Below are 22,560 nucleotides of genomic sequence, written 5' to 3' on the forward strand. Positions count from 1 at the left end.
AGAGAGGAAACAGGAGCTCAGCTGTGCTTTATGTTCTTAGTGTCCAGTGTCCATCACCACAATAGAAAGACTTTGAGTCTTGGTGAATTTTAGCGGTGAATTAATTTTGCATTTCAAGCCCATGGCCTGTGTTAAAAGATGGCACAGAACCTTCATCGTACAAAGTTGAACGTCCTCCCAGCTTCAACAGCAGAAGAAATAGAGAACATCTAAAACTCACCAGCCTGGCTTATCCTGGAACATGTTGGAGAACCACATGGAAAATGAAAGGTCACCTTTAAGGTAGAAATAGCAGCTGAAAAATATTGGTGTGGAAAGAAACACAAATGACTGTGGCCAGAAACCCAAGGAAGGACATAATGTTTTGGCCCATTTTGCCTTGCAAAATAACTCTGGTGCTGCGCAGGATATAAATGAACAGATGTGCTTCAAGAACCGTTGATCTACAGCCAAGTCCTGCTTTTGGATACATACACAAGACTCCCAGCACGGTCCATGGGACTTAACCATGTGTATCTGAGCATGGAGGTATCCTCCAAGCATACAGTGTTAAAGCACGCTTGATCTTTGGAGAGTTGCTCTCCTGTGCTCTGGTGGGCTCGACCTCACCATCTGCATCTCTTGAGTTAAGCCACTTCCTCCGTTACTCGCTGAGGTGCTGAGATGCTGACGCAAGTGTTTGTTTAAATGCCACTGCCTCCATTTTCTCTGAACTTCCAGCTGAACCTAGGTAGAAAGGTCACAAAAGACTTAGTTCAGCTAGTTTATCTTGGAGCCCTGCATTGCGGAGGGCAGTATAACAGGAAAAGGAGAGTGGGCTACCTTTGCCAAGGTTTGGATTTATTTATTTAACCCCCAGTTTAAGGGGTTAGGGTAGGGCCTGTTTCTTGTCACTTCTAGTGATACTGTTGCAGCCACACCATTTTCTGTTAACCCGTTTTTCTGTTTAATTGCAAGTGAAGCTGTTTACAGAGTCTAGCTGGCCTTAATTAAGTGTTTGGTTTAGGTTTTTCCAAGATTTTTATTTTAATTATAAAAAGGGGACATTTTGGCACTCTAAAGTAAAAAAATGCAGATTTTCTTTTCAAAACAACTTTTTCTGAACACTGTTAAAGGATCAGTTGAAGTATTTCAAACCCCTCTTCCATTTCAAAATGACCTTTTCTTCCACCTTAGGCACTAATGTGTTGCGCTTTTTCCCTTCTAATAACCTCAGGATCTCCCAGGTTTGGATAACGCTTCCCCCCACCTCTACCAGCAGCAGCACTTTGGAGAGCAATTTCTAGCCCAGGAGCCTGGGAGTTACCATACAACTACAAAGGAAATGGTCCCTCTTCCAAAAACTTTACCTTAAGAGAGTCCAAATAAACTTGGACTAGATACAGCTTTTGATAAATTCCCTCCCAAGGATCAAGCAAAGAAAACGCCAACGGGATGACCAATAGTAGCACCACGCGTTAAAACCAGTTGATTGTCAGTGCAACTGTGTGCAGGATGGTACTCCCACCCTGTGTTCCCAGACAGTAATAATTCTATCTGATTTATGAAAGGGCTGCAATAGTTGAGAGGTGAAGTTTGCATTTGGCATACAATTACTTAGGCTTGCCAGGTCTAGGAGGTATTTCACGAGTGACGTTAGGTAGCTGGGAAGAAAACTCTCAGATAAAACGTGTGATTCGTTGGAGAACGTATCCTACTGATTAATGAGGCATGCTTGAGCAATAAAAGAAAATGTTATCTACACAAAACTCACCTCACCATTAAGAAAACAATAAAGTACAGCCACGACAAAGCCCTAAAAGATAAAAGAACCATGGTCACAAAATTAGAACTTGCAGTTTCAGCTTCTGAATGGGGATGAGGCATCCCAAGGGAAATCAGACAGCTTGGTTTTGCCATTGGGACTCTGCTCTGTTGCAGAGTTATGTGTTCTGCCTCTTTTTTTTTTTTCTTTTCTTATTTTAAAGAAATAATAGCTCGTCAAATATTACCTGGAATGATCCAAGAGCTAATTCAAAAAACAGCTGAATTTCCATTGTGCCACTGCTAGTGTCTTCAGGGAAAAAAGCGAAGATGATGTAGTGGACCCCAAAGAGAGGGATGAGGAGGAGCGTTGATTTTGCAAGTCTCCTGAGAATGAAAACAGAGGGGAAAGCCAATGTAGAAGGAGCAAGAGGGGCTCAGGTGGGCTCATGTGGCGTAAAGTCGTGACTTAAGGGACCTACTTGTATTGGTTGAAATCACTGCTCCGTCTTTCAGGTGACCTGAGCTTCCTCATCAAGATTCTCAAAATGTTAACAAAAAGAATGAAATTAACCTGAAGAAAAAAAACCAAAAACAACAACAACAACAACAAAAACAAACAAAAAGAAGGATGTGAAAAAGAAATAGGAAAAAAGGCAACAAAACCAAATGCCCAGTCACCACTTATGTAACTGCCATGTATCAACAGAACCAGTTTGGGGTGTTTTGATTGAGCCGGCAGAATAGAGGGGCTGGGGCTGGCCTGACTGTGTCCCTGTTCCCATCCCAGTCCCCGTCCCTGTCTCTCCAGCCTGCCTGGCCACCCTGGGCATGGGTGCTGCCTGCTTTCCCCACCAGTTCGCTGCAGCTTTAGTTTTGGGAACAATCAGGGTTTATTATCCGGGCAAATCACCAAAGGGCAGGGAGATCAGGTACATCAGTAGGCTCCCGTGTGGCTGTGGGGTTCAGACAGCCTCTGCGCAGTCTGGCCCCGCTTTGGATGCCAGCAAACAGGCAGCACTGGAGCTACTGCTTACTAACAGGGACTGCAAATGCTGTTTGTTCCCTGCTGAAAGACACAGCGTGGTTTGGGGTGATGGAGGCAAAGCAGATAAAAGTAGGGATAGGAGAGAGTCAATGCTGAAGTTTTCCTTTTGCCCCCCTCTCCAAGGGTGGATGTCAGATAAAAATGCTGTTCTGCTGCTCAGTTTGGGCGAAGGTGAAGCAATAGCTGTTTCTGCTCATTTGACCCTCAGGCAAAGAGCAGGAGTCGCAGGGGAGCCAGAGCCTGAGTGTGCCTCTCTCCCACTGCCAGCGTGTAGCGACCTTGGGTTTTATCTGCCCTTTGCATCGGGGCTCCCGACATCACCCTGCTCTCCTCCTGCACCTGCACAGCCCACCAACATGCACCCACAGCCCTTTTGCAACACCCTGCACCGTGGCAGGCCTTTAACCCTCCCTGATGTCTGGAAAACACCATCGCAGAGGTGCATCTTCTCCACGGTGGCTTGTACGTGCCTGTGGGTGCTGGAGCATGGCTCTGAGGTGGTGGGTTCCCCTAAGAGAAGCGGGTGTGCTGTAAATGGAACAGACACAGGACGTCCCCAGGTTCCCTAAATTATTGGATGAAGAGGGAGCAACTGTGGCTGCGTTGTCTGGGCTGCTGAGGGTGTCTGGAGAGGGCTGGAAGTTTGGGGAGCTGGGGAGGGGTGAGGAAAGAGCTGTGAGGAGTTAAGGGTGAGGAACGTGAAGGGAAGACTGAAATATTTGGGGGATGTTGGTGGGGAAAAAAGAGGTTCAGGCTGGGGATTCTGGGTTTTTTAACCCACTAGGCCAGGCGTGAGCTGTGTAGGCTGAGCAGGACTTTTTGCTGATGAAAACTACTGGGGTAGTGGGGAAGGGAGGGGGGATTCCTGCTGGGAGGGATCGCCCGCGGGCAGCACGGCAATGAGTGTGAGCCTGGGAGCATAAAGGAGTTTATCGGTGTTGATTTTCTACCCTTTGAACGGCTAAGGACTGTGCGCCCGTGAGGAATAAAGAGATTAGATCTGAGTTCTGAAGGACGGGCTGTTTGTTTGTCTGTGGCTATGGGCTTGAGAAAAGCCTCTTTTAGGTTAAAGAGGCAGAGGCATGTAGGCGGCTCCTGCCTTAAGTGGCTAAGCTAGATGCGATCAGGATTTTGAGGAAACTTGGAAGGGGGTAGCCGGTGGTGGCCGTCAAAAGATAAATTAAGATTGTGCTTTTTGCCTTGCAGAATGCCTGGGCCTTGTTGGCATTTAAATATTGCTGAGTGGCTTCTGGAGCATAAGGGTTGTTTCATTAAGAAAAATAAATGCTGTGGCCTCGTTAAGTTGATCCTGAATTGTTTGTGTGGTCTTCTGCTTGTCTTGTGGGAGTAAAGAACTGCTCAGTGGAAAATAGGAGCAGAACTTTAACGCACCATCTCTGCTGCTTGGGTTTCCAAGACAGCATGCAAGTGTTGCAGTTTGGGTTTTGCAAACATAATGGCTCCTACTGGCAACACAAAAACCTCAACCAACTCTCGGGTTCTCATTTGGAGTGTCAGTGGGTTCCTTGAGAGTAACTAGCAGTTCACGTGTTTCTGTACTAGGGCTTCAGATAGATTGTTGCAGAGTGGTCTGCCCCAGAGCATCTCCCTTGGGCAGAACCACTATCTCCAAGAAGAAGCTCCAGCCCCTCGGTACCTAAGGCTCAACAACCGCTCAAACTATGGGTGATGAGTATTATATGTACCAAACTGTTCTTGACATCGCTACTGCCTTGTACTGGGCAGGTTCACACTGTTTCAGTGCCTATGCCTTATTTCAGTGAGAAATGCCACAATAGCATAATTGCAGTCCACTAACATATAACGCATGCAGCCTGTGAGCTGCTTTCATCGCTGAAAACAAAAGCTAATGGTCATGTAAGGCAAGTTGTTTTTGGCTTTGCTGAGAGGGGCATTGACCAGGAGACACAAAGGCGATTGTACTGAAACATACAGCCACTTCGGTTCTCCTCCAGAGCCCTCCTTGAAACAGTCCAAAACAAGCTACCACAAGCCAGCCAAGTTCATATGAAATCAACAGGATGTGGAAACCTGATCTTCTTCAGGCTCTTCCTTCTTGGGAGGACACTCTAGCTTTCCTTGTGAACTTAGCTTCAGGGCATTAGTTACTGACTAAATCCTGCTGAGCAGAAGTTGCTTAAGCAGTACTTCATGTGTCACACCAGTTCAGGCACGTGTCTAACATCAGTTCATTAACACACTTCTAAAGCACGTTGAGTAGATGATCTCTGACTTCACAATATTTGAAAATACAGTTTGAATCTGCTTGTCCCAGAAAAGACTTACAAAAATAGACAAAACTACAGGGCCTCTAATGATCCACCAGGTATTGGCATCAGTGTTAATGTCCCAACACCTGTAAAAATAGAAGAGAAGGTGCAGTCAGTTATGAAAACACTGGTGCCTTTTCAAAGAGGTTTAGTCTGTTTTGCACTTCAGATAGGCCCCTATTCCCTTCTTCTATGAAATTAATTTCCTGTTCTCACTTAGCTGTACAACATTTCTGACAGAAAACCTTCCACCTGCACGGGACAAAAGTATGTCCTGCCCTTACAGTAGAACCACTGTTCAAAAGTTTGAAAGGGAGAAGAGAAAGGAACAAAGTTTCATGGATCAGAAAGTCAAATGCATATACTGAAAATATCATGGGCTGAATTAATACTTGAAGACTACCTCCTACCCTTGAAACCTTGAAAATGCTTGAATGATATTTGAGGCTCTTTCTCGGGGCGCTCAGCTGGATCTGTACTCCTGCCCATGCTAGGATCCAGGCTTGCACCACAGCAGGGTGGTGGTTGGTTTGCTTGGCTGCCAAAGGTTAGGAATGAGCAGAAGCCAGTGGAGCAGCCTGCGCGGGGTCCGTGTGCTTCCCCCAGTGTGCCACCTTCCCTCCATCCACAAAACTTACCCAATATTTTCATGGAGCTGCCTAGCGGTCGCCCATGCAGCCACAAATACAGTTGGGGCACCTGCAATTGGAAATGCCAGTTACTGCTCCACAAGTCCACCCCAAAGGCAAAACAAACCCACAGTTATTCTTACTGAAAGGAGAACCAGTACCCCATCCAAGCGCGATGAACCTCCAGAGGAACTTCCTTTCTGAGAAGAAAGAAATAACCAGGAGAGTGTGGAGGTACAGTCCCTCCACGAGGAGCCAGCTGTAGTTAGACATGATGCAATACTGAAAGAAGACCATGGTGAGTTTACACCCAGCCTGAGGAAAGAGAGAATAATTAGCTTCTGCCTGGGTTTGTATCTACCTTCTAACAGAGAGAGAGCTGTAAGTAAATCTTGGCAAATAGAGATTTTATAGCAATTAGGGGACTAAATGGGTGGCCTTGAGACAAGCATTCACATGACAAGAAAGCGCAGCTGGCACTTGTAAATTCATTAATCAACTGCCTCACTAGCAAGAACTGAATGTATCATGGAGACATGGGTTTGTGTTACTGTCACGCTTAGAGGAGTTTCCCTATTACTGCCTTATTAGTATCAGGAGCACTAATATCACCTTAGAGAAGCACATGAAGGTCAGGTTTTTTGTCCTAAGAAAAAGGGTCGATAAAGACAAGTTAAAATTTGCTCAAAATGTTCCTCTTCAGCAACAACAAAAATCCAGCAAATTTGGGTGGATAAAACAACAACAAAAAAAGACCTTGTTTTGTCCCTCCCTAATTCTTATCTTTTGGCTTAAAGCATTGAACATCATCTCCAGTGCTCAACCCCAATCCTTCCTACCCCTGCAGTTTTCAAGATATTTTGCTGGCAATAGAAAGAAAAAGGAAAAAATAATTCAGAATTTGGGAGATCCCTTTTCCAGGCTCTCTGGGTGCAAACACGTATCTTACTATCTGGTCTCACACTGCAGTATGTCAGCAATATTTAATGTGTTCTCGTACTTTTCCTGCCAGCCCCATCTACCAGGATCTAAAATCCATGTAAGAATCTCCACCCTGGTGGTGTATCCTGTGTCCATAGCCCGAGACACACGTTTGGGCATTTCTGGGTCAATGTGCTGAGCTCCCGGTGTCTTCTGTGGCAATCTAGTCAACACAATCGAGATGACGAATGGAGATACCTACTTCAGACTGACCTGGATGCCCTCTGCTCCAATATTTGTAAGGGCATCTGTAACCAGGAGGAACTGCACCTGGGTTTCTGTGTGTATACTCCAGCCTGAGCTGCTTTTCTGTCCTCATGCCTCCCTCACCCACAAAGAATATTCCCAAACAGGCAAATCTCAGTCTGGAACAACCAACATGAGGGATCAAGTGACAGAGAAGGGACAAGGCATACCTCTCTTCTCCTATAACCCCACATGCTGAATAGAAAGCTGGGACAGAGATTTCCTTCCCTGCACACTAACTACTGCTAGGATCCTGCTGAGAAACTGAGGCATGGAGCGAGCTGGAAGGCAGAGGGTTACCGTGTATGCCCCGCAGTAATTTGTGTCTTCAGAGGAAAACAAAACAGCATCCTTGATGAAGTTGGACAAAGCTCGCAAAATGAACGATGTGAAGAGATGCATGTGGATGTAGTTCCTTGTACAGCGAAGTCTTCTGTTACAAAAAGAGAGAGATCCTGTGAAGTTACATTCCTAGCCAACGCAGTTAGCTTGTGGCTGTAAACAGCAGGTTTCGATCCTTGTTAATGCTAAACTGACAAATTAAGAATGCTGTTTTTCTGTCTGCGAAAGGAAGACTAATGCATTTCCCAAGAGGGATATCCTAGGGAAGACCTTAAAAAGCTTAAGTCATATCTGCTCCACTTAAGCGCTAAAACAAGCTGAACATTGCCAGAAGAATTGTGATTTTATGCCAATATGCTTGGTCTAGTCTCCCTCCCTCCTTTCTGGAGTAACAAGAAGCCAAGGTGTTTATCCACACCTGGGTGGATTTATTTGGCTTGCCTGCACAGTGCACTTTGTGCCTGCGATGTTTTCAGTATTAAATGTCCACGTAATCTGGATCCAGAGGCTGCGCAACCTGAAGACAAGTTTGCAAAGTAGTTGGGGTTCCTTCTGCCCGGAGGTGCTTCCCTAATACTGTAAGGGAAATTCATTTCACTGAATAAGCAGCAAAGTACAAATTCCAAGTTATAAGGACACGTGAAGATAAGCCGACTGTCAGATCACTGCCGTAAACCTGAAGCACCTTCCCAGCAGTCAGTGCAGCAGCCCTTAGAGCAAAGTTTTAGCCACAGTCTCAAGCAGGGAAAAGAACAGCAGAGGAAAATACACTCTGCCCAAGGAAACTGAAGTCCTTTGGTGGTGCAAACACCAGTCTGCAAAATACATCCAGCTACATTTTGGAAAGGACAGGAGAGCACAGTATGAGGAGCAGCCCTGACATTTTCTGGGAGACAAGACTCAGAGATCATTTTTGTCACTGCTTTCTGTGAAGGTTTTCAGAAATACTTTAATTTTTAACTTTCCCTGAAAGCCAACAGAAGACTCTGTCAGCTGAGATGACCAGAAGTCCTGGCCAAATAGAAACCAGAGATGCTTCTCCTCACCTGAAACAGGCCAGGACCACTAACGCTATCGTCAGCGTCACGAGGGAGGTGCAGTATCCAATGGTGTACATGGTCTTCAGAGTCATGAAATACGAACGCTGCAGGGAAACATATTCACATTTTTATCTTTGACTGTCTGGTAGAAATCAGCCCACATCAAGAGTCTCCTCCTACTTAACAAATAAATTTCCTTGTAAAATCAGCTACCAAGGCTTTACCCTCAGCAATCCATTCTGATCATTTGGAGGAAGCATTTATGCTGAAAAACACCTACAAGAATAATCCCACTTGAATTAATCATAACATCATTCGGTCTCTCCTTAACGTGTCCCTCCCCTAGGGCCCCAAAGCAGCAGATCTGTGGTCACAGAAACTCGGACTCACTCTCGCCTCGTTTGCCGTGTCATTGACATTGTAGCCACAAGCGATATCAGGTCTCGGATATGGGTCTGACCAACCCTCACTCGTACAGTTTCGGTAGACAAAACCTGTGTGGTAACAACAACAAAAAAAAGAGAGAATCAAACGTGATCATTTCGAATTGTATCTTTGTTCCTCTTGGGGGTCAGTCACCAACTGGTAGAGTTGCTCCAAGAGCGAAGAGTCTATTTTCCCCAGGCAGTGCACTCTGCATAGCTGGAGGTGAAATGCAGCTGAGCTAATTATGTTGATACTTGCCCAGTGTATTTGTGTGGGTCATAATATTGTTTGCCAACTCAGGGATGACTATGATGGATGTGTTTTTATTAATTGCAACATAAATAATACTGTTCGGTACATCTGGTGTTTCTTGGCCAGTATTCCAAGATCAGCAAACACATGACTTGTTCAATCACAAATTCATGCTCCATGCAAACCTGATACTTTCCTGAATGTTCCCACCTCCTTACTGTGGTTTGTCATGGTCTGAAGAGAAGAAAAAATTTTAGATGGTCACAGATTTTTGGTGAGATGTAAGTGAAAACTAAAAGGCTTTTCCCCGCAGCCAGGTCTGGGCTTTATCTTACACTGTTGATTTCCTTGCTTACTTGCAAATTAAAGGCTAGAATGGGATTCCCCTGATTTAAGTTAGACATCTGAAAGCTAAATGCTTGAGTCCAACTGTGTCACTACTGGCTGTCTTTCTAGTCAGTGGAGAAAAAGAGGCATTTGCAGAATTCATCTAATTTTCAGACAGACGTGCTCGGAGGGCAGCTTGTCTGACCGACTTCTGACATTTACACTCCTAAAGCTGAGTGAGGTGGATCACCAGCAAGTTGCACATGGTTGAATAGGACAGGTTTGAACATGTCCATATTCATGTTTGGCCCTAAAGTGTAAGTGGCAAGTCCTCCCCTACACACCTTACAATCTCACTGGAAGACAATGATCCTACCGGGCATGTAGGTTATGTGCTGAAGAGAAACTTTTAAAAAGAAGTAAAACCGCTGCCCACTGTCCTAATCACATTCACCTGTCAGGTAGGGGACACACTTTAGAAACGAGGAGTAAAATCCTGGCTTTGCTGCAGTAATGGCAACACTAGCAAGGACTTAGAGAGGGCCTGAAATCAGCAGCCCTTCTTAGTAGAAGCCTTGCTAGAAGCGACCATAAAAGTCTATTTTTGCCCACACATTTAGACACGGGGACTCTAGGCATCCAGTCCCTGCAAAACGTCCCCACAGTGTTGAGGGAATGGAAGGAGATGTATATGCAGCAGTACTTGGCACTGGTTTATGCTCTTCGGAGCCCTGCTGGGACTGTCAGTACAGAGTCAGGGCTCCTGCTACCTCTGGGCTAATTCTGGTGACCTGACAGCATGTCTGCACTTGGTTTGAACTCACCTCTGTAAAACTGCAAGGCGCAGCAACATGCTGAGATCTCCAAGTGGGTAGAGCGCTGGGTGTGTCAGTATCAGACTATTATTCTGACACTTTTATGAATCTCTTGTTCCACTGTAGCGTCTTTGGAAGGGCCAGGCGTGCTTTTTATATACCCCGTTTTCTATACACTGCTGCAGCGCAGCAGCAACAGGGGAGAAACAGCTCTCCCCAACCTGCCTTAGCACTCAGCAAGGGAGTGGTATGGTGGCAAATTCTCTACTTCAGCTTCAATTATTAAGACATGTACTTAGAGCCGAGTGTTGTGCATGGAAACATGCCTGTAACTGGTTTTTGCCTGAGGATGTCAAAGTAGATCAGACAAGAAGAGGTGAATTTCTGTGTTGGTGTGTGCATGCAATTGTGTTATATGCGAATCATGGGAGATAATGCAGGGCATTTTACACTGATGGACACGAGCACAACTTTAACAATGCTACTTGCTTATGGGTGACACACACACTGGGAAAACTGCAGCATGCCCTGCTCGGAGCAGACTCGGGGTCTGCAGTCTGTCTAACGATCAGTGCTTGGTGTTTGCTGGTGCCTTGGGGTTGCCTATGCAAGGGGGAACACTGGCTAAAGGGATGGCCATGGAACTGGGGTTATCCTATGTGGCCTTTTCCTCTGCCTCTGAATCCCCACAGCTGTCACACCTTTCCCCATTTCTTGCCTGAGACACAATGAGCAGGTCTGGATGTGAACTTCAGTTATATTACTTGTTCCCAAATTATTTTGTTTCCTTGGTCTGTCATGTGGGAAGGGGGCAGACAGTCTGGGCTGCAAATGCAAGTCTAGATGTCAGCACAAAGCTCAACAGCACCGAGACCAGGATTTGGTCAGAGCTCAGAGCTGTCTGCATCCCTTAACGTATGGGCCTTTGGCATTTGTGGCTGCCCATCTGCTTTGTAAGTGGTGAGGAGAGAAAACTTTAGCTTTTTTTTTCAAGCAAACAGATCTTTGTTTTTCTTTTGCAAAATTCCTTCAAACAAGACAATGACTGTAGCAGTAATTAAATACATGAGTCACAAGCCAACCGCGGTATAAAATCAGAGAAGAATGTGGCTATGAGAATGTGAATAAACTATTGCTGACTTTGACCCAAAATGCCAGATGCAGAGACCAAAATAAGATGCAAATGCCAATGGACCGTGTCTTGGGTTTCTGTTTTGAACAACGTCACTCTGATTTTTGCTGATCAGAAGTGGTTCAGCTCTCAGCTTCTCGATAAGGAGGGCAACTAAAGTTTAAAGCTGTTAGACTATCTCGAAGATAATGCAGTGCACATTTGAGATGTAATTATGACCTTTGGATGTACAAATTCCTGTTTTCCTCCCCAGTACGAAGGCCAGAGGCAGGGAGAAGTTCCCTCTAGTGGCTGTACCAGCCAGGATTTCATGTAATGCATTTAAGGGACAGTATCATTACGCTAAAGATTTGTGAGCGCATGCCAGACAGATGATTTCTTCAGTGATCTGTGTCTTTGTGTAGTTTATCCTTTGTCTTTAAACCAGATCATAAGATTCAATGGGCAGCTACTGTTTGTGTGTACAGAAAGTAGTACAGTATTTATTTTAATCTGAATGTCTCATGTCTGATTTTATTTAAAGAGCACTAAGTGCTTCTCCTCTGACTTATCTAATCTTTATTAGACAATCTAATACTTTGTCTTCCATTCCTCCCTCCATAAAATGAATCTGTCTGCTTTTCTGTAAGTACTGGACCTCATTAATCTGTGTCCTATAACTGAAAAATGCAAAATCCTCTTCTGATTTGAATCATTAACTCACTGAAGAGAAATGTAAGCACATTTCTTGGGCAATGCTGAAAAGTGTAACTGAACAGAAAGCAAGCAGAAACTCCTACTTAATGGCTCATGATTTCTGTAGTATACTGGGAATAGATTTCCCTTCATTTCTAGCTTACAAATCCCAGAGAAAGGACCACAAACATTGCTTGAGCTCATCTCTTTTTGAGTAAGTTGTTTGGTGAGCCATGAAACATGAGTTCCCATGAATTTGTGCCACTTTTGTGGAGCCTGTCACAGCCAAGGGATGAACCCCGGTGCAGATTTCCTCTTGACGGAGGCAAAAAAGAGATCTTTCCCTCCTACCTGGGTGGCTGTTTTGCCAAAACTTGAATGAACGTAACTCTGTGAAGTTTTGTCCCCATCAAGTTGAGCTGAGATCAGCCACTGTCTCTAAGAGTTATTAGAAGGGGAAAGATGGTCAGAAATACATGAACACAGAGCTTGAGTGGAGAAAACTCTTTTCCTTAAGAAACCATGATAAAAAACAGCTTTTCAGGATAGCATTTACTTTCTGCATTTTCTCCACCTGGCTAAGGAAAATAAACACTTAAAACATCTTGCTACTTTAATTCCCAGCTTTCCCACAGTTTGCTTACTGCTGGCAACAGAGCTGCTAACCATCCATCTTTAAAAGAAGCAGGGACACAATTTCACTTCAGATTCAGACCTTACAGTGGCATCATTGTAAATATCACATTTAAAAATAAAATAACTATAAAAAACACCTGGGCAAGAAAAGCATATTTTTAGTGTTACCTTTTTTCCCAGTCAACATCTGGAAGAATTTAGGGCAGTGAGCGTTGACAATCTGTCCCACGTCAGACGAAGGCCAGCAGCTCATATTATCCCACATTCCAGCACATCTGTCTGGGGGGGAAACAACAAAACACCATACAGCATCTCCCAGTGACGAAACACTATGAAATTTCTCCCAACAATGAAACACTATGAAACACTATGAAACATCTCCAAGCAATGAAACACCATGCAATGTCTCCCAAGGACCAAGGCAGCTGTGGGAACAAAGATGCTCAGTACTCCGAAAAGCAAGCTGGATGAGACAGAGCAAGTCCTACTGAGGCCTGTCGAGACCTGGATAGGACAGAACAGTTCCTGCTTGCTTCAAACCAGACCGAGCAAGATCCAGACCTGTCCCGTTCCGGTCCTTGACTCCACTGGTCTTTACTAGCCAAACAAAGAGAAACTTGGGCCCTTGTAAACTTTCCATCAGGCCTTTGGCTACCCATCTGTCTTCTGGTAACATTGAATGGCCCTGCAAAGGTGAAGGAAACCAGATGTGAATTTTTTTAGCTGACTTTTCAGCCCTCCTAGAGCTTCCACTTTGAGTCACCCTGATGTTTTCCTTACATAATCCTTTTGTAAACAGAAAAAGATACAACTTGACTAGGAGTTGAAACAGCTTCAGAATGATACTGTGCGAAGGGCAGAGAGGAACAGTATCAGCGTCATGCCTGTATCACCATAAATACTCCTCTGCTTGTTCATGTCTTTCATTATACCAAGGCTGTTCTGGAGTGAATAACGCCAACAGAACACTCGCTGGGCTTGGCTGCAGGTCTCAATGGCTTTTCTGCTGCAGGAGAGAAAAACTTTGCCAAGCTCCGTCAGTCCCTGCGATTGTAGAGGGAAGGTCATCACATTTACAGGCCAGGGCAAAACATGGATACACACCAATATTCTGGCAAAATCTGCCTCTACTGTTGTTTCCAAGACCAGGCCCCTGAGAGTGTCTGTTGGAGGACCCATCTCAGAGCAGCCACTGAACCTGGAGTCCTGCTGGGGTCTCTGCAGGCATGAGCCCATGGGTCCGTTGCCCTCCCTGGACCTTCTGCCACCTGAGACCTCCATCAGCTGCAGGGACCGACCGACACTGTCCAGATTCACCCCATTTCCCTCAGGTAGGCACAGGAGCTGCTTCTATTAAGGATGGCCTAGTTGTGGTCCCCTCCCACAGTCAGCATTTGAGGCAGGCTTTTCCAGCTGCACTCTCAGCTTGGCTATGTTGCCTTCTGGTGGAGCTGGTAGAGATGCATCAGGGAGCCGATGGCCAGTGGAACACAGTGTGATGGTGATCTCAACTTAGACATCTTGCTTAGGTGCTTGAAGCTGGCATGGATGAATTTTGGCCTGCGGCGCAGCGTGTTAATAGAGAAGACCTACAGTTTTTGCCTCTTGTGCCACAGAGAAACTATAATTCTTGTCTTTCTTATTTTGCTCCTCTCCAGACACTGGCTGAAATCATTTGGGCTAGTTCTCTTTTGCCTCCACTCATTGTCATTGGTTTTAGCAAAATCTCCTCTGGGGGTTTTGTAACATGACGGGGGAAAAAGAGGCCACTGGAGCATGCCAGGACCACCCTACACCTGGTGGGTCCTGGCATGTGCCAAATGCCCTGCACACTTACTGAAAGCTGAGGGAAGTGCTGAGCGTTCTCCTCAAATGCTTTGTGCTTCATAAGGCCAGCCTCCAGTAGCCCGACAAAGCTATTTTCATTTCCAGAAATGTATTGCTTTCCTCCTGGACAACAGTCCTACTGCCTGGAGTTTTCAACAGCCAGGGCACCTCAGCTCTGATGTCCTCCTTGTGCCAATGTTTATATGACTTGGTAACAATTTACTTCAAAGCAATAGTTTAATTGCAAATGAAACATCACCTTGGGTGATATTTATGCCCAGCTGTGTTGCAGTATTTCGGTTATCAAACCTTCATCCCAACAGCGCTGGCATAAAGCCCCCAAATCAGACTCAGTGCACAGAAAAACCTGTTGGGATGGTCTCCTCCTGGGAGGAGAAAACAAAACCCAGCCAAGCAGTTCCTCCTGCAGGAGGTGGGAGAGCTTCTCACCAGCCCTCAGGGAGTAAAGCCAGTGCCACCCACCCCTACTTACCTAAAGAGCCTCCTGGGTGGAGGCAGAGCACAGCCCTTCTCCCTCCTCCAAGCTACTGGTATCACAAGGGCAGAGGTAAAATACAGAGTCCATTTTTCCTTATACTGTAGCAGGATAAGAAACACACACTGCTCAGGTACTTTGTGCCTGATTCACTTGCAACTAATCCTGTGTGTTTGTACCATTTTCACAGGGATGTGAGTACTGCAGCAGAGACAGCGCTGTGGAAGCTTGTCCCTTGCTTTGCCTTTTATTGTGCCATTCCACTTGACGCTGCTTGCCCGCACCAGGCAAAGCTTCTGGGGAAGATGCAGGAGGGATGGGGTATGCAGGGCGACCTACACCCTGAAAAACTGCATTTCTCTCTCCCTGCATGATCCACCAGGGACATGCACTAGGTAGCCAGAGCTTTGTTTATCTATTCTTCAGACTAAAGTCCCTCTATGGGATTTTCCCCACATGGATCTCAGACACACAGATAATCAAAGGCTGGAGGTGTTTGCAGAATACAAGCAAATATTTTCCAGAATAAAAGCATTACTCCATAATTTACTGAGGTAACAAACCCTCCTTGAGTAAAGAACAGCAGAAAGAAATTTCTGGTCTCTCTCTTCAGAAGCCAATACTTGGGGAAAGATGTATATCTTACCCCTGTTTATTTTTCTGGGGTTTTGCTTCCAGGAGGTGTGTTTGCACAGTTACAGAGACAGAGAGGGGCTTAGTCACTCTGGCCACTTCCAGCTTAAGGCTTTCTGCTGCGTGGGTAGCCCTGAGCCCACGGCAGTATGCCTTGTTTGATCTGACTGGCCAGAGTTACAAGAGCAATTTTGACAGCCATTGGAAATGCTTTCTCAAAGATTTAACATAGTCTTGTACTTTTACCTTCTCTCTCTATAGATTTGGGGAGAGTGGCACAGAGGGTAGAATTACCCTGTTTAAAAATTTCCAGTAACAAAAGGCCTCAGGGGAATTTTTAAGACTTGGACCCAACTTAAAACTAGATTAAGTCTCTACTGAGGAGCTACTATTTGACTGAGATAAAACGAGACCATCTGTAAAATGGTCTTGCCTGCTAATGCTAGTGCTGGTCCACACCTGCACAGTCCTGTGAAGTTTAGCTTGTTTGCATCTTTGGAGCTCCGGTGCAGAGGAAATGCAGAGCTCGACATTAGACCCATGTCAAAGGATCAAAGCAGAAAAAATAGATAGGTTGTCAAACCACCCTCCTCGTTGGTGAAGGGCACCGGGGAAGGAAACAAACAATACTGATTTATTCATATCATCAAACTTCTTATATGCAACGAGACAGATCTGCATTCTGGAGTCTCTGGCAACCGGCCATAAGGTACCCTGTCACTGCTACATGGGCATAATGCTCTGAAGCTGTGCTCACACCCATCAGTCTACAAGGCTCACAGGGACAAAACAAAGACAGAGAAAAATGCTCGGTATGATAAGAAACCTGGCGATAGATCTTCCCTCTGAGTTCTGCCCTTATGCCAGGTCATAGGGAAAAAGTTCTGTGTCTCCAACACTCTCTGCTAGAGAGGAAGGCTTTGAAACTAAGAAAAAGCCTCAACTCTTGCTACACGCAGTATCTTATCTCTGGCCAGGACACCCTGCACACACCACATCTCACAGGAGCCCCTTCACTTTCCACACTGATGAGGACCTCGCCATGTCACGGTCCACCAAAGTCACCTGGAAACAGTTCAGACTGCGAGATGCTGTGAATGACATAGACCTATCCTTAGTGGTGATGGCTGGTCGTGCACAAAAAATAGTCACATCTGTTGCCTCCATCCAATGCAATCCGTGAGATGCTGACCCGGCTGCTGCCTGCGGAAGCTAATACTCAGTTCGTAGGCAATCTTCAATAATTGCTTGCAGTTATCTCTCTGAGATCCCTTGCACAGGAATACGCTTGCTCAGCTGTGAAAGGAAACCTGTCTACATGATGAGGACTCAGTACCACAAGAACTCCCCAGGCCCAAAAACTCCTTAATATGATGATAAATCTCTGAAATGCAAGAGCTCTGTTATGTGACAGTGAGTTAGAGCAAGGAGAAAGCAACAAGAACCTTCAGGCCACATGATTTAAATGTTGGCTGCTGGTATTGATTGATTTTGAAGGCAAATATAGTTAAGTAAATTTGCACTTACTGGGCTGACTTTATAAAAATATCCGTGTCCAAGATGAGAAGAATTCCAAATCCTCTGCAATTTGCAAGATTTTGTTGCTGATGCACTACCTAGTTGTGAGGACTGGGGTTGAGCAGCTGAGTTAGAAGGCTCCTACAACTCTTGCTGTCATAGTAAGGGCAAAATCCAACTCTCGGAGCCTTATAACAGCTCTTACCTGTTTTTCTGCTCCTAAATGAGAGATGCATAGAAGATGCATGCCTCCTATAGGAAGGAATGTGCGGTTGTCTGATTTTGAGGCCACCCAGCTCATGTAAGAGCAGTTTTTAATCCTGCGTATTCGTTCAGCCTTTACCTGAGCTCGGGAGCAGTTCATTTTCAGGTGTTCTGTTCTTTGCCTCCAGCGAGAGAATCTCAGCACATTTTTCTTCCTCCTTTTTCAGGACACTCAGGAGGTCACAGACAGGTGGGACAGCTCTGATCTGCAAATTTTAAAAGCAGTGGAGTCACTTTTCCTTTTAAAACTTACAGGACTTCCCTCAACAGGATTTCCCCTTCTTATGCTATATTCCCTATGTAACCCTAACCCTATCAACTGATTGTGGGCAATATTTCCTTGAAGTACAGTCAATTTCCTTGAAATATATTCAATTTCCTTGAAATACATTCAATTTCCTTGAAATACAGTAATTTTTCCTAATTAAGTCTGCTTTTTTTATAGTAGCAGCAGGCAAGCACAGACTGAGTTTCTGCCTTCTCCCTTTTGCTGACATTACTGTTATTGAGAAAAATTAATGTGTTATTCTGCTAAATTAAGTACATGAGCAGGATGCTCTTCCAAAAGACTGCAGAAACATCCAGGGCACTGATGGACTCTCCTAGAGCAACAGAGAATTAATTACTCGCCCCTGGCAGTGTTAAACCATAGACCTGGCAGCTCATTTGCCTGGGCACAAGTGATCCAAATATGTCCACTGGTGTAGGCAATCTAAGCCTGTTTCACTGCTGGAACCTGCAGGAGCCAACCTGAAAGCAGAATCTCACCCAGATTTTTGCGAGAACCTAGACAGTAATTTGTCCTAAGGTGATTTTTTCACCTTCCTGTCTTGCCCCACCCTCTTTCTCACAAAGCAGTGTGGAAACGTTATTCTTAATTTAATCCTGATGTAACAATTAAATGTGCAGCTTATGTTACGTGTAGCTGGACCAAAATGTATGTACAAAACAGCTACCAACCATTAAAGTGGCATGTGTTAAAAGTCATTGCAAATGATTTGTAGGACAAGGTGCCAGTTGTTATGTCTTGCAGTAAAAAAGCACTTTTACCATTTCTATTATTTTATCAGTTTCTATTATTTTTGACAAAAAAAACCCAAACAAAACCTGAACATTCCCATTATAACAAAGCAGATAATTCCCTCAAGAACAAACCCCAAAATCTTTATAAATTCACACTATGGAACTTACATGTACATGTATATATGCATATGTATATACACACATATACTTGAAATATTAAAAGCAAGTCATCAGGATGTATTACTTGAAAAGTAGCAGATGATAGATTTTTTAATGTACTTTGTGTAGGAAAAGTTAACCCAGCAGCATCATATTACTACTCAACCTAATCAAACTTGTAGCATTGCTGATCACTTTCAGATTAGATTTAGGACAGAGAATCACTGAAAACCTTGTAATGAAAGCTATTACTTTTCTACAATTACATTTTAGCCTAACAGACATCAGCGACTATACTCCCACTCATTTCAGCTGGAAGTATTCTGGGTATTGTATTTCTGAACAAAGTTTGGTCTTTCCAGCGGTTTATCATGCCTCATCTAATTGGTCTGACGTGTTTAACTTCAGCATCTTTCTCCCTTGTCTTTGTGTGTCATTAAATAAATCAAGTAAAAACTATTTGGTTTTGCATATTGTAATTAATTTTCTGGAATCACATGTGCAAAGAATTCAGATGAAATAAACAATCCTCTGATGCCAGGATTTAAATGCATTTTAAATCCATGTAATATTTGAAAAAACCAAATTTTTAAAATCCATTTAGTCTTTGAAAAAAATAGAAATGTCTAAAGAAATGTAATTGAATTCAGGAGTTCCAGCTATTAGCTGAAGGCTGAATTTGATAATTTCTAAATATTGACAGATTTTTTAAAGGTGCATTATTTATCACTCTATTGTTATCTATTTGATTACCAGTAGTAAAGCAACTTAGTACATTTTCAGAGTTCTTAAGTTCAAATATGACAGTTAGGACCTACAACGCACTTCTGCTGTAGTATGTCTGTCCAAAAGTTGCCTTGAAAATACATTAAAAAGCAACATCAGTGCTGAGCATTTGAAGTGGCCAACAGAACCAGTCTGGTCTGCATGCAGGTTGTTCAAGATGATACTGAACATACGTAAAAATAAATGCTAGAAATCACATTGTAATAATCTAAAAAACGGGAAAATTGTTCATCTTAAATAAGCCTATCCATCTTGTGGGCACTGTTTCCTTTTAAGGAATGTAGGTCCTAAGAAAGCCTTTGTTCTAGAAGGAGATTTAAAGGCTACAATCTTTTTTTACGCCTAGCATGAGGCCACACAGTTTTACACATCCAGCTGCGAAGACCACACTGATGATCTGATGCAGTGTCATTTTCTTACATGCAATATGTGGCTCAAGCAGGAATGTGGTGTAGTTAATGCTTTACAATTACTGTTTTACCCCAACAAGTGATGTCCACCCTATTCTTCTGATCAGATAGGTACCACTGCCTGGTAATAGAGGTGCAGGTAACAGGATTTTTAAACCCAGGGAAAGCAGGGAGCCTCCAGGTGCTGCTTTAAAGACCTTGTTTTGCACAAACGTTGTCCCTCAGTCACTCTTTACCAACGTTGGCATCCGATGGAGCCAGCTGGGAGCAAGCAGGGCTGTCACAGGTCCGGCGCGGCTGTTTGCTGAGGGACGCGAAATCCCGATTCCCATCCCATGGCAAGATAACCCCACTCTGCTGCTGGCTGCACTCAGTCTCACTCGTGTTTACCATCCACACCTGGGAGCAAATAGCCTGCCCCCGCACCTTGAAATTGAGGAGGAAAATGGGCTTCTCTACGTGCGGTTTCTTCATCTTTTCTTAACTAATTCACTGAAACAGCTCCCAGCTCACAGGCTGTCAGATTTTGAGGAGGGGACAAGACATCCTTATATTTTGTTTAAAGACAATATAAGATACCAAAACCATTCCAATCAGAAACAGCTGTGATAACTACATGCCCAGAATGGGCAGAAAGCTGCAGTTTGCGATATTGATAGCAACAGCCAAATACAATTTTTAACCTGTGGAATGAATGGATCTAAACACTATTCAGTATAAACAATATTTGCAGCCACAGAATTCACAGCCATTTAATTTGAAAGTAAGTGGATTTAGTTTAATGAGAGGATTTAAAGGAGAACTAAAGATGTCTGGCAAAATCTAAATACGTATTTTGAAGGATTAGAAAAAGAATAAGTGGAAGGAGGTGCTCTCAGTGGCACCCTGAGCAATGACATCTATTTACAGAGTCCCTTAAGTAGTACCTAAGAATAAGAAACCAAAATTACAAGAAAATCATCACAGTCACTATTTTTATTATGGAAGACAATCAAAAGGCAAAAAAAGTTTGCGATTGCATTCAGGCTGCAATTAAAATGTCTAGGCAGAGCTCAGGTTTTCTCAGAGTTTGATCCAAATCCCCTGCTGGGGCAAATAGATCGATTTTTCCATTAGTTGCAATGAAAAGGTGATTTTTTACATCTGCCGAGAGTTTGATCCTTTCCCAGTTTCTCACAGCCATGCTGGACATATTTCAGTCTCGGTTTTGTATGCTTGCAAAACCTAAAAAAGCTGAGCAGCACCTGGAGATCACAGCCCAGGTTCAGCTGTCCTTCCCGTCCGGTCTGAGCGCCCAGAGCTCAGTAGTGACAATCTGCCACACAAATACCCAGTAAAGTGATAAAGCTAAAAGAAAGAAACCAAACTTTGTGGGTCAAGCATTGCTCTGCATTCCTTCAGTCTGAATCAAGGGAGGCTTTGGTAGTGGTGGGCATTCCTCCTTAGGGGATTGCTTGCTGGTGTGAATCATCAAAGCATCTCTAAATGGCATCAAGTCTTTTTTCCTTCATTGCAGAACCTGCTATGTTAACCAAAGCAGGTTAGTAACACTGCTGTCTTTGTACAAATGGGGAAAGTGAGGCATGCTGCTGTCTTTATATAGTGAGGAAACTGAGGCATCCAGCATCTAACCACCTGGCCACTGTCAGTTAGTGCAGGAAGCAGCAGAAGCAAGAATAAAAAGAATAAAAATATCACAGTTGCTATACAGACCTTTTTAAACAGACACCACGACTTCATTGAACAGGGGCACACTTACTCAGACAACATGTGATTCCATGCAATTGGGAATAGATAGCTCTGAGCACCTACCAGGACAGCTGAAATCCAGAAGATGATCACCCAGATGGTCCACATAGTCAATCACAGTCTGCTTCCTTCACCCCTTGCGCACTAGAGGTCACCAGGCTGTCCGTAGGCTCTCCAGCGTAGCTCTCAGCTCCTTTCACTTCATCCCTTTCCTTCCTCTCTTTTTTTCCTTCCCAGCTTTGCCCATCCTTAGTCAATGTTTCTCTACAGCTGCTGAGCCCTAGAGAGCATCAGCAATGACAGGACTCCCCTGTCCACCCTCCCAGCTCTCCTCCTCCTCTGCAGAAGCCTCCTGCCCCAAGAATAACAGCACCTCTGTTGAGCGTGTTCCTACTATCGTCTGTCTCCCTTCCCGGCTATTATTCACTGTTATCGACGGGTGTCGCTGGGGAATGACCATTCCTCATGCTCCCATGATAAAGGACCAAGCAGGACTCCCGCATAAGATGTCAACGCCACAATGGCAGACGTAATCAATCAAGGCGAAACCCAGCCCTGGAAAAAGTGCCCTGCTGAGAAACAGGGTTGGAGGAATGTGATGCGGGCTGCCTGCACTGCTTCTGCTCCCGACAGCTCTGCGCATGCCTCCTGCAGCAAGCACACATCCCCGAGAGGCAGAAGTCAGAAAGCTGGCGGAGCCTGCTGCAGGAGAGCCGGCTACCCGCGCCTCCTACCAAGCCCAGGCAAGCACAGCTGCCGGAGCTGAAGATTACCTCAAGTCTGGGGTAGGCACCAGAGAACGGGCAAACAGGGGATCTTGTCTTCCCCCCCCTTCCAAAGAGGACTCTAAATGCTCCCTGGGATTCACCCTCTCATCCAACTTCCAGAGAAACAGCCAGTCTGCATTTCATCCTGGTGCTATAGGTGGCAAGATGTCATCACATTTGGATCGCTGTCGTACCTCGTTGGTGGGATGTTGATTCCAGCTGTCCGGGGCTCCCCACAGGTAGTTCCTCAGCAGTCCCCTTCCCTGCAAGCAGAGCGTTTTTTTTTTTTTTCCAGTTTTTGTTTTGTGTCAAAACTACTGCAAAGGGGCTGTGTTTTTAACCTGG

General features: G+C 44.6%; 2 protein-coding genes across 2 annotated transcripts in view; one reads left to right on the top strand and one right to left on the bottom strand.

The window, feature by feature from the left end:
- CFAP221 (cilia and flagella associated protein 221) overlaps positions 1-22,560 on the top strand; it is a 52,142-nt gene that overhangs the window by 1,482 nt on the left and 28,100 nt on the right. The gene's annotated exons all lie outside the window — the stretch shown is intronic.
- SCTR (secretin receptor) lies at positions 550-21,739 on the bottom strand. Its single transcript, XM_054209822.1, is given in 15 exon segments — positions 550-726; positions 1,754-1,795; positions 1,992-2,130; positions 2,226-2,317; positions 5,099-5,168; positions 5,721-5,781; positions 5,873-6,026; positions 7,239-7,371; positions 8,327-8,424; positions 8,711-8,814; positions 12,752-12,862; positions 17,401-17,527; positions 21,512-21,616; positions 21,619-21,675; positions 21,677-21,739. Coding segments are annotated over 15 exon segments (1,533 nt in total).

Source organism: Rissa tridactyla, chromosome 7, assembly GCF_028500815.1.
Source record: "Rissa tridactyla isolate bRisTri1 chromosome 7, bRisTri1.patW.cur.20221130, whole genome shotgun sequence".
Classification (NCBI taxonomy): Eukaryota; Metazoa; Chordata; class Aves; order Charadriiformes; family Laridae; genus Rissa; species Rissa tridactyla.